The 18,835-nt window shown below is 44.6% G+C and overlaps 1 protein-coding gene across 7 annotated transcripts; it reads left to right on the top strand.

Moving 5' to 3' along the window:
• Positions 1-1,790: 1,790 nt before the first annotated feature.
• On the top strand, positions 1,791-7,067 carry LOC100277624 (Ribosomal protein S24/S35 mitochondrial). Of its 7 annotated transcripts, none has more exons than XR_563462.3 (6): positions 1,791-2,127; positions 2,530-2,928; positions 4,300-4,717; positions 4,957-5,147; positions 5,514-5,565; positions 5,657-7,067. XR_563462.3 is itself a non-coding variant. In XM_008674402.3 (5 exons), exons 1-4 carry the CDS (start codon positions 1,941-1,943, stop codon positions 5,144-5,146), a joined length of 1,194 nt encoding a protein of 397 aa, XP_008672624.1. In that variant the 5' UTR covers positions 1,791-1,940; the 3' UTR covers position 5,147; positions 5,306-6,809. The 7 variants fall into 7 exon arrangements, 3 of the variants coding, with proteins under 3 accessions (XP_008672624.1, XP_008672625.1, NP_001144608.1); XR_004856913.1 differs by having other exon boundaries at positions 5,306-5,565; positions 5,657-6,811; XR_004856912.1 differs by having other exon boundaries at positions 4,957-5,199; positions 5,306-5,565; positions 5,657-6,811.
• The last annotated feature ends 11,768 nt before the right edge of the window (positions 7,068-18,835 follow it).

Below are 18,835 nucleotides of genomic sequence, written 5' to 3'. Positions count from 1 at the left end.
GAGCATTCAATGCAAGGATCACCTGACACCTTATCCTGACACGTGTTCCTCAGTCGACAGGGCCGAAGTGACCGCAATCATTTCGCCCCTCCACTGACTGACCTGACAGGAAAACAACGCCGCCTGCCCTACTCCGACTGTTGTGCCACCCGCCAGGGTGAGGCTGACAGCAGCCAAGTCCAACCTCAGGCGCCATAGGAAGCTCCGCCTCGCCCGACCCCAGGGCTCGGCCCCCGCCTCGACCTCGGAAGACGGTCTCCGCCTCGCCCGACCCCAGGGCTCGGACTCAACCTCGACCACGGAAGACGGTCTCCACCTCGCCCGACCCCAGGGCTCGGACTGAACCTCGACCTCGGAGGAGTCACCGCCTCGCCCGACCTTGGGCTCGGACCGACCACGTTACAAGGGGGTACATCATTACCCTACCCCTAGCTAGCTCAGGCTACGGGGAACAAGACCGGCGTCCCATCTAGCTCGCCCCGGTAAACAAGTAATGATGGCACCCCGCGTGCTCCCATGACGTCGGCGGTTCTCAGCCCCCTACGAAAGCAAGGAGACGTCAGCAAGGACCCGACAGCTGTGCTTCTATAGGGCTCAAGCGCTCCTCCGACGGCCACAACATCACATGCACAGGGCACTAACACCTCTCCGACAGCCACGTCGGCATGTACATAGGGCTCTGGCTCCTCTCTGCTAGACACGTTAGCATATTGCTACACCCCTCATTGTACACCTGAGCCCTCTCCTTACATCTATAAAAGGAAGGTTCAGGGCCCTCGTACGAGAAGATGGCCGCACGGGAGGACGGGCTGACGAACAAGCTCTCTCCCTCTCTCGCGAACGCTTGTAACCCCCTACTGCAAGCGCATCCGCCCTGGGCGTAGGATAACACGAGCCGCGGTTCCATTCCCCCCTTGTGTTCCATCTCGCGCCGACCCATATGGGCTGGGACACGCAACGACAATTTACTCGTCGGTCCAGGGACCCCCGGGGTCGAAACACCGACACCCCTAGATTATATAATCTAGCTTAAATAAGGGTGTGTTTCTTTGTCTCTTAGATTATATAAGTTGGATTATATTGGAGGATACGAGGGTAAAATATCACTTTAGGCTTACCCTCCTACCTTCTCACTACAATGTAGATTATATAATCTATGAGTGAAACAAACAAGACCTAAGGCCTAAGTTAAGAGACAAACAAACAACATAAATTACTAAGATAATTATATAATTTATATATCTAGACTATGATAATTCATGAGCAGCTCATTAGGTGCTTATATAATCCATAAGCTAGATTATATAATCCTAAAAGCAAATAAATAGGGCCTTAATCCCTTTCAGGGCATGTTCGGTTTTATCCAAATCGAAGAAGATTGTGAAGAATTAAATCTATTTCTGTTCAATTTTAACTAGAAATTGATTTAATTATCTTCAATCCCTTTGATCCACTTAGGGTGTGTTTGGCATGACTCTGCTCCACCCCATAGCAGCTCTACTCTAAAACTCTGAGTGGAGCAGCTCTTCTTGAGAATTTAGAATGTTTCTCATAAACGGTGGCAGTGGTGGGTAAATAACTCAAAACACCATGACGAAGTTGCCTTTTTAGAGTTTTCGGAGTAGCAAAAGAGGTACTTAAAGAAATTGTAGTGCATCTTTAAAAACTCTAAAGAGTTTACAACTCTGGAGCTAGAGTGTTTAGCGACCAGCTTTTCCTTGAAATTTTGCTCTAGTGTCATGCCAAACACGCCCTTATAACGGAACAAGCTTTTATAGTCTTCTTAAGTTCACTTTTAACCGAAGGCCTAAAGGCTGGTTATAGTTCCGACCGCCATCTGGGCCCAACGACAAACCCTAAACCCTTTTCCTCCAAATTCACGCGAGCTCCAATCTGTGTGGGTCTCCGTCGTCGTCTCTCTCCTCCCGGCCGCCGGCGCGATGAGGCGGTTGCTCGGCCACCTACACCCCCATGCCCAGAGCCTCTTCGCTTCCCTGCCTCGCAAACCGTCCATCGCCACCAAGCTCCCCTTCCTCCTCTCCCGCCGCCTCCTTTCCGATGCCGCCTCGCCTCCTGCCCCCTCGCTGCCGCCTCCTCCCCCGCCCTCTGCCGACGTCACGAACACAGGTACTCTCTTTGTCACATCCTCCCTTATTTGTCCAATCGGCCAAGGAACACCGCATACTCAAATATTCAACTTCAAAGGCATCGTTTGCATTTCATCCGGACTCGGACATAGCCTATTCGCTGTAGATCTCGATCTGTCCACACACCCCTCACACACCACCTGCTCTACAGAGTCAGAATTAGGCACCTAGAGGAACTCTCTTTCCGCCAGTATTTCGTACTCGATACTCTATGGGTACTGCCGCATGCACGGCACCTGTTTGATCAAATGATGTGTCAATGAACCATGCGATGCATTAACGCACAACGTCTTACTTGCAATGGTATAGCATAAAAACTTAAAACAAATTTGTCATGCATAAGCATCCTGTTGATCTGTCCTTATGATGTTACCAATTGTAGAGTTGAAGAAGAGGTTGGAGACTTACTATGGGGTGGATGAAGAGGCTGAATTACCATCTGTCGCTAAGGCTGTTCTTGAGCGGAATCTCACGGGTGCCCATAGTGAGACTGATGATGACCTTATTGAGGAGCTGCGTAGTAAGCCACTCCCTGAAGTCCATGACCGGGACTTTGAGTCTGATTTTGAGGAGATGCATGATACTGATGAGGAGCTGAATGACCTGTACAATACAAGGGAGTATGTTGAGAAGAAGATCAAGAGTGATGAGTTCTTTAACATGGATGACACAAAGTGGGATGCCATGATCAAGGAGGCCACAGACAAGGGTCACTTAACTAACATGAAGGAGTGCGAGGAAATCCTCGAGGACATGCTCTACTGGGACAAGCTACTTCCTGGTATGTTCAATTGAAGCTTTCTCCATCTTGCTCCCATTATTATGAATATTATAAATCTCTTGGAGATGAGGATGTTGGAGATAAATGATGGTATGGATTTGATATTTTGCCATCATCATTGGATTGCTTTGGCCAAAGAGTTTTGTGATTAAAATGAATCTCTTTTATTCTCCCATGCTTCAAATTCTTGTCAGTTTTCATTTCCTTTGATCATATATACTATTGTCAGATGGCCAAGGAGTGCTATGAATCATATAGACACTTGTCATCTTTATACCATACTGAATGCTTCATAATTTTTTTATTTATAAGGAATTATGCTGAGCTGGTTGTCCAGTGACGATCATCTAGTTGTGGCATTTGAGGGGAACTGGTTATATTGGCAAGAGTAATTACCATAGTACTGGAATTGATTCGTATAAGTAATATGTAAGGGTATTGGAGTGTACGTACAGAATGTGGTGATATGGTAAGAGTTTTATTTTCTTTTAGAAATGTGGTCAACAAGCTATATAATCATGTGACCAAAGGATGTTCGTTGTTATCTCATTTGCGCTTCTGACTTTTATAAGTTGAACTTAGCATATGATGGCCTTTGTATACTGAAATTTGCATCAGTAACCAAATGAAGGGAGGGAGGGAGTTGACGATACATACAAATGAGTTAGCTTGACATCTCTTTAGCTTCTTCAATTTTAGCTAAATTGGTATGGAAGCATCTTTTAGGTATTGTATGTGTCAGTAAGTAGGTCGATGTGATTTTGGGGTCCCCAACCAAATCAGCATCTGCAGCAGTTTCATCCTGCCTACAATGTGCCACCCTTTGCAAATAGATCACAGGCACTTGACTGTTCTCCCTTGTATGATAGATCCAAGATGCATCAAGGGGGTAATCATGTCATCAACAATGTATATCAGGGGATTATAGTAATTGTAATTGGAAACATTTAAAAGTTCATACTGATCATTGAAAAATAGAGTATTTGGTTTTTAGCTAGGTTTAGACCAAAGAATCAAGCTTGTCACCATGGGGTAGTACATTGGACTTGATAAGTTGATACCCATAAGGTTGTTTTTTGTTGGCCCACTATCTGATTTGTTTCTAGTTCGGATGCTATGGTGCCATGCAAACAGTTTAGTCTTTGTATGCATGTTGAGTATCCAGGTGTGAATTTGCAGTTTTGTTTTTATTTTGTTCATCCCTGAAATATAAAAAACTCGACCGGGGAGGGTAAGAGTTCATCCCTGAAAATATAGATATGTAATTACTTGTAACTGTTTGAGTATAATTGCTATGACTGTTTTCTCATTTTTCCTGTACAGTAGTATTGTGATTCTTTTTTTAAAAAAAACTTAACATGTTACATTCAGATGAGATCAAGCAAAAGGTGGAGACCAAATTTAATGAGTTGGGAGACATGTGTGAGAGGGGAGAGATGGAACCTGAGCAAGCATATGAGATGTTCAAAGAATTTGAGGATAAGATGGTCGCTGAGTGCACTGAATTAATTGAATCAAAGATGCCAACTGACGCTGATGAACTGACTGAATCAGGAGGTAAGAAAGTTGAGTTAGATGATCTACCTGGCGAGGGACCTGTTCTAAGGTGGGAATCACGGATTGTATTTGTTCCTAGTGGAGATGCATATCATCCCAAAAACAGAAAAGTCAAGCTCAGTGTGACTGTGAAGGAATTGGGACTTTCACGACATGCTTTCCGTCGGTTGCGTGAGGTTGTTGGAAAGAGGTATAATTCTGGGAAAGATGAGCTCACAATAATCAGTGAAAGGTATGATGAATTCGCTTTTCACACATTAAGCCTAAAGATTATACGATTGGCATCCATCACTAAAATAGCCCAAAAAAACATTATCCTAATTGTAATTGGGTCTTTTTTCCTAGTTCTCATACTACTGTTTTATAGTCTGCGTGTGCATTTCCAAAATTATTGTGGCTCTGCTCCATACTAATAGGATCCTTGGTCTCCAGTATGATAGCCTTACCATTGGAATTTAATTGCTTTGGCAGGTTTGAACACCGGGAAGAGAACAGAAAAGACTGCTTGAGGACACTGTATACTCTAATAAAAGACGCAATGAAAGCTGACAAACTTGTTGAGGATGCCAGGAATTCTTATGTTAAAGGAAGACTTAAGGCTAATCCACAATTTATGGAGCGATTGAAGAGGAAGACAGATAAGTTGATGGCAGCTGCATAAGGTGTTACAGAGCTCCTTGTTTTAACAGCTCCTCTCTTTCCCTCATCAACATGGTGATTATTCTGTATTTTCAATTTTATTGTTGGCTGTCGCACGGGGAGAATAATATGTTGTATGCACTTAGCTTTGCCTTCTTTAATGTCTTGGCTTCTTTTGTAGGGTCATTCTTAGTCATAAATATATGTTGAGCATCTCGAATAACAATGTCAACACACATCCCCAGCCTATGCCTTTTTGGAAATCTTTTGCTGCTTTCCTAAATTGAAGATGCTTAATTTCCATAGTTTGCTGAGGAAAGTAGCTACTGAGGTGTAAATTTTGGAGTCAATATGTCGCTTCTTCTGAAGTCACAGAATCATGCTGGCAGGACTGGAATCTAATCTCAACCTTGTGATCTGTACAATTGATTCATTTAAAGGGTAATTTCTGCCTTGTTTAGATAACTTAAAGTCTGTACGTTCTCTATGGTAATTATCATGCCAAGTTAGCTACTTACGATGTGCTCTGTAGTGTATGCGGGAGTATGTTTGATGCAAGAACTATGAGCCATCCATCAGGCATGAGCAGGACCACCACGGTCCTCACCGTGTCCTCCTACAGCGGCTCCTACAGCGGCGTGGCGGCGGCAAACACCGTGGATGACTTGTGCGACATGATCCGTGGCTTCGTGGACGTGTGCGTCGCGGCTACGGTCCGTGCCTAGCGCGGCCAGTCTGTGGACAGGCACGGTCACCTCCTAATGGTTGCAGACATGGCGGTCGCGAGCAGGACGTCGCCCGCGAGGATGGCACGGCGCGAGGACAAGGGAGGGGACCTTCCCAGTTCCTCTCGATTCTTCCCATTTCTTCTCAAAAAATTAAAGATTGTCCACATGCCACGCTGGAGCAGGGGCAGATTTGGGTTCCGGGCCACCTGGGCCGTGGCCCGAGTCGTGGCCCAAATATCCACTTATACTTAGGTTTTTTCAGCCCAACCATTTATCCTTCCTCTCCACTTGAAGCCTGGGCGTATGGCGGCTGCAACCCTGATCGACCTAGCCTCAACCTTGCCCTGGCGGCGACTTGAGGTCGACGGCCAGTCACCAGTGCTCCCTATGACAAGCTCGACGGCCGCTGCGCGCCCTCCATGGATCTAGCAACTAGCGAACCGGGCAGTCGGCGACCTCCTCACCTCCCTGCGGCCCTGCGCCTTGCTTCCTGCCTCCCTCCACGGTTCGTCGCGGGCCTGTGTTTTCCGCCCCTCGCCGGTGGCTCGGCTCCTCCACGGCAGTCGGCGGCGTCACCAACTCCGGCTTCCACAGGTCAGCCACGCTGACACTGGAACAGGATGTGCGCTGAAGTTTCCACACAGATGTCAGGCACCACATTCTTGATGATGAGATTCGCACGACATTGTAAGCACCCGCGGAGGGCCAGCCAACCAAAGAATTGCACCCATATGGCGGCGCCCTGCTTCTCTAGATGAAACAAACCAGCTCCTTCATCCACGGTCGTCCCCCCACTGCGCAGCACTTGATAGAACATGCTCGACCGAAGTTTGTTGTCTCTAGCTGCAGCGAAACATCCCAGGACGATCTAGTTATTGTCCCATTGCATATTATTCTCGATTGGATGATCTTGTGTCGTAGGCCATTTAATGAAGTTTGCAGGAGCAACATTCTCTTCAGCTGGTAGAAAGTTCATATAAAAAAAGTTGAAAGGTGACTCGTGCAGTGGTCCTCATCATGGTCCTCATCAGTAGGAAGCGCAACAAGCAAGTTTTGAAGAAGGAACTCAAAGCAGGCTCACACGTGCTGATGTTTGCGAAGCTATTAGAGGCGAGAAAGGACCAAATCATCTTTAATTAGGTAGTTTTAACCTTTTATCAAGTTTTGTCATATTTTAAGGTGCTGAATCTAAATATTACTTTAGTTTATGTTTGTCGTCACGATATCTTAAAGAGCTTTTTAAAAGTGACCCCGGGCGTCAATTTTATAGAGCTCCGCCACTACACTGGAGCCCCCTATAGCGATTAGCAAACAGAATGGAGCCTCGTCTCCCACCTCGGTATAGTGTGCTCCGGCTGGTATGTCCTGTCGTCATCTAGTTTAAGCAATCTTAATTTTGGATGGGCCGGCTAAATTATAGTATACGTTTGCATGGTTTTGGGTTTTGAGAGTTCAGCAGAATGCCAAATTCGAGGATCGCCCATACATTTTACTTGGAGTGAAAAATGGATCGACAACCCGTTTTTTTTTTTGCATTTTAGCTATTTTTAGTTTTTATTTTCACAAATACGCTCTTTTCAATTTCATTTCAAAAAATGGACCCTCAGCTCGACGCCATCACTATTGGTACCGAGCTACAACGTGTCAGCGCCAATTAGTTTAGCGTGTACATGTAAGAGTCGAAGTCTACGTGGATCTGACGTGGCAGCACCTCGGCGCCGTGGATCTCGGCGCCGACCTCCGTGTCTATAAATATCTCACTTCGACCGCCATTTTTTTCTAATCATTTCTCTTCTATCAAAGATTAAAACAATTTAAATATAACCAGTTTAGAGTTTAGGGTCTTGAACATATTATCAGTCTCACAAGATTAAAACATCTAAATCCATACATTGGAAAAACAATTTATAGATATGTCTTATATTTTCAGCCCTCTCGTAATAAAAACTATGTGCATTCGTCCTTAAGTCATTCCAAAAAAATTATGTGCATTACAAAAAGTAAGTCAAATTAAGAATGGCTCGACTTGATATGTAGCTAGAAGAACGTCATTCCTTTTTTTACCAAATGGAAATAGAAGTCCATTACTCGGGTTCTACCCTCGGATGATAATGAGCGAGTCAACGACAAAAAAAGAGAGATGCTAGGAGCACCCTAGCAAGTCTTTTTGATTCCAGCAGGGCATCAGAGGTCTGGCCATCCTCCACCGACGCAGGGTCATCCTGCTCACGACCGACACAGCCTCTCTGCAGACGGAGGCGGACCTGCGCCGTGTCCAGGCGCCGGCGGACGAGCAGTCCAGGCATTCCAGAGCCCGCTCGGTGCCGCCAAGCGGCGAGCGCGCGTGGTGCAGCGTGAGCATCACGACCATGTAGACGCTTGGACACGGGCTGGAGTGGGATATTTATAGATACTGAGGTCGGCACCGAGATCCACGGCGTCGACCTCGGCGTCAAGATCCACGGCGTCGAGATGCTGCCACGTCAGATCCACCTAGACGTCGACACTTACATGTACACGCTAAACTAATTGGCGCCGACACGTTGTAGCTCGGCGCCAAAAGTGATGACGCCGAGCTAAGTGTTCATTTTTTGAAATGAAACTGAAAAGGGCGTCTTTGTGAAAATAAAATCCAAAAAGGACTAAAATGCAAAAAATACGGACCGACAACACATGCTACTCATATAGAGGCGACTAAGGGCCGATGGCCGTGTCTCATATGCGAGCTCCGCCTGCAAGGCGCGTATTTGCCGTTTCGCAAGAAAAATACAAAGACCTCAGAATGATCGAACGATCTCTCCGTGCTACAGTACAAGACGCCGCCCACGGTCGGCCGCCACATCAGTCGACGCGCTCTCGGCACCGCTCGGACCCGCCCGATGCTCCGCCTCCCTCCTCTTCGTCCCCGCAACAGTGCAAAACCCCGGCCACCCTGTGTCCTGCATCCGCAGAGAAGAAAACATCTCCAAACACTCAGCAAGCTAAAAACACTAATAAGTGTTAGATTCTATAATGCTTACAATCGATTTCTAAGCCCTTACAATATCAATCCGTAACTACAATATCTCAATGATGAGTAGATATATTATATTAAAAGGTATATGTATATATAACTTCATTGTTGTTCATAGCGGCACCCGTTGCGGCAGCGTATTGCAACGAAGACTGAAAGCATCTAGGCCCCTAGTTGGTTTTAGTGATTAATGACAACATAATGTTATATGTGACTAACATGTGTTTTGCAGAGACAAATGGTAAGTTAGGTCGCATTACAGGTAGAAGTACTACAATGGTGAAAACAATCCCGGAGATAAGCGACGGCTAAAGCGACGAAACACAAAGTGAAGGTCTACGTAGTCCGAGTGTCAAGGAGTTGCGGACACTCGTGATTTAGTTAGGTCTTTTATTTTGTTTTAGCCATACTATAAAGAGGGGTTGTTGATGAGTAGTTTGACCAAGAGAGTTCTAGTGTAGTGTTGGTGTATATTCACACTCACATATAGTGCTAGGTGACACTCTAGAACATACTCACAAGTTAGAACGAAAACCGATTTGAAAAACAGCAGAAAATAGAAAATAGGGTTTCTGACTTTGGGGCACCGGACTGTCCGGTGTGCACCAGACTGTCCGGTGCGCCCTCTGCCAGGTGGGGCCAGGCTGGCCCAGGGGAAGGGTTTCCCAACGCAGAAACCCGAGAGCGCAAGGTTCCCGAGTGGAATTTTAGTGGCGCACTGGACAGCGCACCGGACAGTGCATCGGACTGTCCGGTGTGCCCGGACAGTGACTGTTCACTGTCCGGTATGCCATCAGCCCAACGGCTAGCTATCAGAACTAGCCGTTGGAGTCGACCGTTGGCGCACTGGTGGCGCACCGGGCTGTCCGGTGCGCCCATGCACAGAACATTGCCTATAACAGTTAGTTGGTGGGTGAGGGCTATTTATACCCCCTCCACCCACCATATTAAATGTCTTGCTTCCCACATTAATTCCTGCACATTGGTAGAGAATTGCAAGCACCAAAAGCCTAGTGAGGAGATTAGAGAATCTTAATCCCGCATTTGGACCTCATTAGCGCGAGCGAGAGCCACCTAGAGCACACACCACTTGCATTAGGCTTCTCTTGGTCAAGCGAAAGTCTACGACTTGTTACTCTTGGTGATCGGCATCACCTAGATGGCTTGGTGGCGTTGGGAGCTCGGTGATCATCGTGAAGATCTTGTTGGTGACCCGACTCAAGTTTGTAAGCGGTCGTGAGGGATCCACCGCTGTTGGGGGTATGCTTCATAGCCGAAGATCCTAAAAAGAACACCTTCGAAAGGTCTTCTCAGAAGCAAGTGCCGAAGCTATTATCTGTAAAGCTTCGGCACAAAGACAAATCTCAAGACGAAGGGTCGAACCGACTTAAAGATGAATTGACTTAAAGACCCATGATGTTTCGTGTCATTATTGTAGTCGATTGTAAAGGACATAAATGTAATTTTGCGCAGGTTGCATCCTGTGCCTATAAATAGGTGAACAGTATCCTGACACTGTTCACACGATCCTATAATCATTGACACGTCACGCTTGAATTATTGTTTTCTGCCAAGGCGAAGGTATAAATGTGTTTAAATATCATGTTTTAATACTTGTATATTCATATAATAAGACATGTGAATATATTTTATACTTTATATTTCATTTTTCATTGTTTGTTGTCTTACAAATATAGTCACGAAGGTGAAATCTTCGTGATACTTTACTCATGACCTTCGTCCGAAGCTCATTAAATCCTTGGAGAGATAATGCTTCAGCGGACGAAGGGCATTTATACTTAACATCTTTGTGTTGCCTTGTTCTTAATTCGAAGCATTTGAGAACAAGTCCCCAACAACCGCGCCAGAGTGACAAAGGATCATCTCGTATTGAGCACTTGGTTCTTGCGAGGACCAAGGGGGAGCGATACCCTTGCGCGGGTGCTCCAACGAGGACTAGCGGAGAGTGTCAACTCTTCGATACCTCAGGAAAAAATTGGAGTCTTCTAAACCTTGCTTTACATTGCACACTTAATTCAAGCATTTTACATTGTGTATTTGTTTAGCAAGTATTTGAAGTATTGTCTTAGCATTGTTGTATTTCTAGTATTATTCTCTTAGTGCTAGTTGTTGTGGTGAAGTTGGGCTCTTGCTTAGGGTTTAATTAGTGTTGATTTTTAGAAAAGCCCAATTCACCCCCCTCTTGGGCATCGTGATCCTTTCAATTGGTATCAAAGCCTTGTTGCTCTTAAATTAGCTTAATCGCTAGAGTAATGATGTCCGGTGGGGATGGACCTCCTCCCGTTTTTATGGTGACGATTTTCCATATTGGAAAATTCGTATGGAAGCATATGTAGAGGCTATAGACATTGGTGTCTACAAAACCGCCACACAAGGATTCCCCGAACCTAGAGATCCCACAAATCTTGTAGGTGAAGAGTTTAATTATGAGAAATGGAATGCTAAGGCCAAAACACCCTTTTAGAGGCCTTTGCAAAGATGTGTTTAATAGAGTTAGAAATCATAAAAATGCTCATGATTTGTGGATGGACATTTGTGCTCTACATGAAGGAACTAGAAGTGAGCATGAGGAGAGATATCACATTGCTATGAGAAAGTTAAATTCTTTTGAAATGCTTGCTAATGAAAATGCCAATGCTATATACTCACGTCTCAATATTCTTGTAGAGGAAGTAAATGGCTTAGGCTTACTCAAATCTCACAACTACCAGATGTTGTGAGGAAGATTCCCAGTGTCCTCCCAATTGACAAATATGGACACATTGTCACTGTGCTGCACCAAATGGATCTTTCAGTTACCACACCTACACAGATATTGGGAAAGATCAATGCTCATGAGATGTACATGCACATCAATGACAAGGATGAGTCATCTTCCAAAAGAAAGGATTTGGCTCTAAAAGCAAATCCAGAAAGAAAAGGAAAAGCTAAAGTACAAATTGAGGAAGAATCCTCAAGTGATGATGACATTGATGCTAACATTGCCTTGATGGTGAGGAAGACCACCAAGATGTTAAATAAGCTCAACAGAGAAGGCATCAAATTTGATTCAAGAAAGAAGAAATTCTTTTCTAGCAAAAGAAATCCCATTTCTGAGATGGATTGCTACAACTGTGGAGAGCTTGGTCATCTTGCTCATCAATGTAACAAGCCCAAGAAGAACAAGTTCAAGGGCAAGAAATAAGATGACAGCGATGATGAGAAAAAGGAAAAGAGATTCTTCAAGAGGAAGGATGGGAAGAACAAGAGGTTCCACAAAAAGAAAAATGGAAAGGCATATATTGTTGGTGATTGGCTCACTGACATTGAGTCATCAAGTGGATCTTCTTCAAGTGAAGAAGAAAATGATGAAAAAGTTGCCGCCATCGCTGGGGACTTCTCTTCACCACCACCATCGCCATCATCGACTTCTCACCTATGCCTCATGGCTAGAGGTGAACGGAAGGTACAAAATGATATTGATATTACTGATGATAGTGATAGTGATGAGGAATTTGCTTCACCTTGCTATGATGAACTAGCTGACTTGCTAAAAGAATACACTCAAATCATTAGGAAGTCAAAAGCTAAATGTGATAAGTTGAAAAATGAAAATGAATCTTTGAATGCCAAATATGACATAGTTATGAAAGCTAGTGATGAAATGAAAGAAGAAAATAAAACTATATCATCCACAGTAAATGAGCTCACATCCTCCCTAAAAGATGCTAAGGATAAATGTGACAAGTTAAATGAAGCTAATAGGGAGTTGAAAGATAGACTAGTGAAAATTAAGGAAGACTATACTAGGATTAAATTTGATCATGATAATCTTCTTGTTGAAAATGAACTTTTATCTTGCAATACACATGAGGCTATTAACCCTATTGTTAAGATTGATGTAGCAACCTCATGTGATGATTTGAGTCAAGGAGATCAAACTAGCCTACATGATGAATTGACCGAAAAAGTCGAAGTCTTGACTTTAGACAACCAAAAATTGAAGAGATACTTGACTGATGCAACTACTAGAGGAAAGGTTGCCATTGAGAACAATGATTTCAACAATGAGTTGGCAGTGTATAATGAAAGGCTTAAAAATGAGGTCAAGAAACTTAAGAGTGAAAATGAACATCTTGCAACAAGTGTGCAAAAGTTCAACAAGGGCCAATACCTCCAAAATGAATTGCTCATGAACACTGTCATGAAAAACAACAAGAGTGGCATTGGATACAATGCTTTTGTGCAAAAGAAAGCTACTACTCAATACAAGCCAAAGCAGACTCACAAGCCTATTAAATGCTTTGAGTGTGGGAAAGAAGGTCACTTTGCCCACAACTGCAAAGCCAAACCACCAACTCCCTTGCCTAAGCACTCAAGACCATTTGCTTTCAATGCTCATTATGTTCTAAGAAAAGTAGCGAATGGAAAGGTCAAAGTTACATTCCTAGGTCCACCAAGCAAGAGTAGACCTAGACAAATTTGGGTTGCAAAGTCCTTGATTGAGAGAGTCACTGGTCCTATGCAATATAGGGCCCTCAAAACTCAAGCTTGATTTGTCTGTGGATGTAGGTGAACTACAAGACCGGTGGGAGCCATTGGGTTATTGACAGTGGATGCACACAACACATGACAGGCAACCCACGGATGTTCACCTCACTTGATGAGAATGTTGATGGACAAGACAAAATCACATTTGGGGACAATTCAAAAGGGAAAGTTCAAGGACTTGGCAAGGTGGCAATTTCAAATGATCTGTCAATTTCAAATGTTCTCTTGGTTGCACTTTTGAACTTCAATCTATTATCAGTGGGTTAACTCTGTGATCTTGGACTTCAATGCTTATTCACTCCAACAGAGGTTATTGTATCAAAAATGGATGATGAATCAATGGTGTTCATAGGATTTAGATACAACAATCTCTACTTAGTGGATTTCACCTCAGAAGATGCAGACTTAAGAACTTGCCTCTTCACCAAAGCATCACTTGGATGGCTTTGGCATAGGAGGCTTGCACATGTTGGGATGAGCACACTCAAGAAGGTATTAAAGAAGGACATGGTTAGAGGATTAAAGGATGTTGTATTTGAAAACGACAAACCTTGTAGTGCATGTCAAGCTGGGAAGCAAGTTGCTAACACACATCCTACAAAAGCTTTCATGTCAACATCAAGGCCACTGGAACTACTTCATATGGATTTATTTGGACCTACAAATTATGTAAGTGCTGGTGGCAACCTCTACTGTCTGGTGATAGTTGATGATTTCTCAAGATACACTTGGGTGTTCTTTCTCCATGACAAATATGAAGTTGCATCTATATTCAAGAAGTTTGCCAAGAAAGCTCAAAATGAATTTGATTGCAAGATCAAGAAGATTAGAAGTGATAATGGTAAAGAATTTGACAACACCAACATTCATGAGTACAGTGATGAGATTGGGATCAAGCATGAAGTATCTGCAACATATACACCTCAACAAAATGGAGTTGTTGAAAGGAAAACAGGACCTTGATCACACTTGCAAGAACAATGATTGATGAGTATAACACACCGGAGAGGTTTTGGGCCGAAGCTGTCAACACTGCATGTTATGCATCAAACAGGCTATTCCCTCACCGGCTACTTGCGAAGACTCCCTATGAACTGCTAAATGGGAAAAAGCCAGACGTCTCCTTCCGGGTGTTTGGATGCAAATGCTACATTTATAAGAAACGCCATCACCTAGGGAAGTTTCAAAGACGTTGTGATATTGGTTTTCTATTGGGTTATTCATTAAAGTCCAAAGCATATCGAGTATTCAATCATGCCACTGGCGTGGTAGAAGAAACATATGATGTGGAATTTGATGATACTAATGGCTCCCAAGGAGCACATGGAAATCTTGATGATGTAGGTGATGAGCCACTTAGAGAAGCAATGAAGAACATGCCAATTAGAGCTATCAAACCAAAAGAAGATGAAGAAGAGGTGCAAAACATTGACATGCCTTCTTCATCAAATGTACCACAAGATGATGAAAAAGATGAGAGGCATGCAAATGAAGATACATTTGTCTCTCATGAACAAGCAAGGGTACAAGCCGAAGATGTTGATGCTCCAGGATCTTCTTCCCAAGTGGTTGACAGGAGAAACTCATCACTACTTCAAGCTCATCCTCAAAACCAAATCATTAGGAGTCCTTCACAAGGGGTTATTGAGAGCACCTAGGGGGGGTTGAATAGGTGATCCTGTAAAAATCAAACACTAATAGCCACAAAACTTAGTTATAAGTGTTAGTATGGCTAAGTAGCTTGAAGCGAGTTCTTGTGAACGCAAGAATCACAGAGAAAGCAACACAAGACACACAATTTTTATCCCGTGGTTCGACCAAGTAGCACTTGCCTACTTCCACGTTGTGGTGTCCCAATGGACGAGGGTTGCACTCAACCCCTTTCAAGTGATCCGATGATCAGCTTGAATACCACGGTTTTTCCTTTAGAGTATTGTTCCCGTTTGCGAGGAATCTCCACAAATTGGAGTCTCTCGCCCTTACAATAGAGATCACAAAGAAAGCACGGAGTAAGGTTGGGAAGAGCAACACACACAAGACACAAATCCGCAGCACACAAACACACAAGCCAAGACTTGAGCTCGAAACGTAGCACAATGAGTTCACGACTCAAACGGAGCTCAAATCACTAACACAGTCGATCAATTGCGTGGAGGCAGAGTGCGGGAGTCTTAGAATGCTTAGTGAATGCTTGGGTAGCTCCTCCATGCGCCTAGGGGTCCCTTTTATAGCCCCAAGGCAGCTAGGAGCCGTTGGAGGCCAACTTGGAAGGCCAAACTTGCCTTCTGTCGGGTGGTGCATCGGACAGTCCGGTGCACCACCGGACAGTCACTGTAGCTGTCCGGTGCGCGATCGCCTTCCAAATCAGGCGCATCCGACCGTTGGTCCTCGGGGTCGGTTGGCGCACCGTACACTGTCCGGTGCACACCGGACAGTTCGGTGTGCCCAACCGACCGTTGCTGTGGGCCACGCGTCGCCCGCGGATTGCGTGACCGACCATTGCGCTGGCGATCGTTGGCTCACCGGACAGTCCGATGCACCACCGGATAGTCCGGTGAATTATAGCTGTACACCACCGTTGAATCCCGAGAGCAGCGAGTTCACCGCGAAGCAGCCTGGCGCACCGGACACTGTCCGGTGCACCACCGGATAGTCCGGTGTGCCAGACCGAGCTGAAGCTTGGCTGCACAGAGCCAAGTCCTTCCCTTTTCCTCTCTTCTTCTTTAGTCACTATTTCTAGCACTTGGATAACCATGTTAGTACATAAAACAATTTACCAAGTCTAGAAACATACCATTTGCCTTGATTTGCACTTCTCACTTTATTTGGCACATAAGAACTTAATTAAACGTGTTGGGAACTTAATCACCAAAACATTATAGAAATTGCCCAAGGGCACATTTCCCTTTCAATCTCCCCCTTTTTGGTGATTTATGCCAACACCTCAAAAAGCAACCAAAATAAGTTCAACATCAATGCAAATGAGGACTAAATCATTTTTGCACAAGATTTGACATATTTGGATCATTCTTTGCCACCACTTGGTTTGTTTTTGCAAATCAAATTCATTTTCCTATCTCTAAGTCAAACGCACTTGTTTGGGCACAAAGAGAGATAATCCAATAGTGAAATTGATCAAGTGTCAAAAAACTCCCCCTTTTTCCCATAATCAAAATTCTCCCCCACTAGAGACCAAATTTTGCAATAAGTGCATTTTGGACAAATCAAAAATTCTAACTCTACTATTCAAAATTCTCAAGTGGTTGGCTGATCCAGTTACTTTGGCCTTAATTTCTCCCCCTTTGGCATTAAGCACCAAAACGGGATCACGTTTGGCCCTCTAACCCCATTGCCTCACCAAAATGTCAATTAAGAGCAAAAAGGCAAATAGAGCATAAGAATCAAAGGGTCAAGTTGTAGCATATCCCCCCCTAAATATGTGCACCATTTGCATGTGAACTTGTGAGGTCCTGGGAGGTCTTGTACAACTTGAGCACCACAAATATTCAACGAGTAATGTAAATGCTTCAAAGTAACATGATCAAAGGCATAAAACACATGTATGCTATAGATCAATCCAAGTTACGCGAATCTAAGACATTTAGATCACTACACAACCTACAAAAAGTTTTCTCATCCAACGGCTTGGTAAAGATATCGGCTAGCTGGTTCTCAGTGCTAATATGGTACACCTCGATATCACCCTTTTGCTGGTGGTCTCTCAGGAAGTGATGCCGGATGTCTATGTGCTTAGTGCGGCTGTGTTCAACAGGATTATCCGCCATGCGGATTGCACTCTCATTGTCACATAGGAGTGGGACTTTGCTCAGATTGTAGCCAAAGTCCCGGAGGGTTTGCCTCATCCAAAGTAGTTGCGCGCAACACTATCCTGCGACAACATACTCGACCTCAGTGGTGGATAGGGCAACAGATGTTTGTTTCTTTGAACTCTAGGACACCAGTGACCTTCCTAGAAATTGGCAAGTCTCTGATGTGCTCTTCCTATCAACCTTGCACCCGACATAATCGGAGTCTGAGTATCCAATCAAGTCAAAGGTAGACCCCTTTGGATACCAGATCCCGAAGCAATGCGTAGAAACTAAATATCGAAGAATTCGCTTAACGACCACAAGGTGACATTCCTTGGGGTCGGATTGATATCTAGCACACATGCATACACTTAGCATAATGTCCTGTCTACTAGCACATAAATAAAGCAAAGACCCTATCATAGACCGCTATGCCTTTTGATCAACGGACTTACCTTCTTTATTGAGGTCGACATGCCCGTCGGTTCCCATAGGTGTCTTTGCGGGCTTGGCGTCCTTCATCCCAAACCGCTTGAGAAGATCTTGTGTGTACTTTGTTTGGGAGATGAAGGTGCCGTCCTTGAGTTGCTTCACTTGGAACCCAAGGAAGTAGGTCAACTCGCCCATCATCGACATCTCGAACTTTTGTGTCATCACCCTGCTAAACTCCTCACAAGACTTTTGATTAGTAGAACCAAATATTATGTCATCGACATAAATTTGGCACACAAAAAGATCACCACCACAAGTCTTAGTAAAAAGAGTGGGATCGACTTTCCCAACCTTGAAAGCATTAGCAATTAAGAAATCTCTAAGGCATTCATACCATGCTCTTGGGGCTTGCTTAAGTCCATAGAGCGCCTTAGAGAGCTTGAACACATGGTCGGGGTACCTGTCATCCTCAAAGCCTGGGGGTTGTTCCACGTATACCTCCTCCTTGATTGGCCCGTTGAGGAAAGCGCTCTTTACGTCCATTTGAAACAACCTGAAAGAGTGGTGAGCGACATAGGCTAATAAAATTCGAATAGACTCTAGCCTAGCCACAGGAGCAAAAGTCTCCACGAAATCCGAACCTGCGACTTGGGCATAACCTTTTGCCACAAGTCGAGCCTTGTTTCTTGTCACCACCCCGTGCTCATCTTGCTTGTTGCGGAACACCCACTTGGTTCCCACAACATTTTGCTTTGGACGTGGCACCAGGCTCCAAACTTCATTCCTCTTGAAGTTGTTGAGCTCTTCCTGCATGGCCAACACCCAGTCTGGATCCTGCAAGGCCTCTTCTACCCTGAAAGGCTCAATAGAAGAGACAAACGAGTAATGCTCACAAAAGTTAGCTAATCTTGAGCGAGTAGTTACTCCCTTGCTTATGTCACCCAGAATCTGGTCAACGGGGTGATGTCGTTGGATCGTCGCTCGGACTTGAGTTGGAGGGACCCGTGGTGCTTCTTCCTCCATCATTTGTTCTTCCTGTGCTCCCCCTTGATCCTGTCCCTCTTCTTGAGGTACCTGTTCACCGTCTTGAGTTGGAGGATGTACCATTGTGGAGGAAGATGGCTGATCTTGCTCTTGTTGTTCCTGTGGTCGCACATCACCTATCACCATCGTGCGCA

This window comes from Zea mays, chromosome 3 (assembly GCF_902167145.1).
Source record: "Zea mays cultivar B73 chromosome 3, Zm-B73-REFERENCE-NAM-5.0, whole genome shotgun sequence".
NCBI lineage: Eukaryota > Viridiplantae > Streptophyta > Magnoliopsida > Poales > Poaceae > Zea > Zea mays.
This window is presented reverse-complemented; position numbering and strand designations above follow the sequence as displayed.

Coding starts and splice junctions, on each gene's coding strand:
- LOC100277624 (XM_008674402.3), top strand. CDS start 1,941: ATGAGGCGGTTGCTCGGCCACCTACACCCCCATGCCCAGAGCCTCTTC. Junction 2,929..4,299: donor CTGGGACAAGCTACTTCCTG/GTATGTTCAATT, acceptor TGTTACATTCAG/ATGAGATCAAGCAAAAGGTG. Junction 4,718..4,956: donor CTCACAATAATCAGTGAAAG/GTATGATGAATT, acceptor TTGCTTTGGCAG/GTTTGAACACCGGGAAGAGA.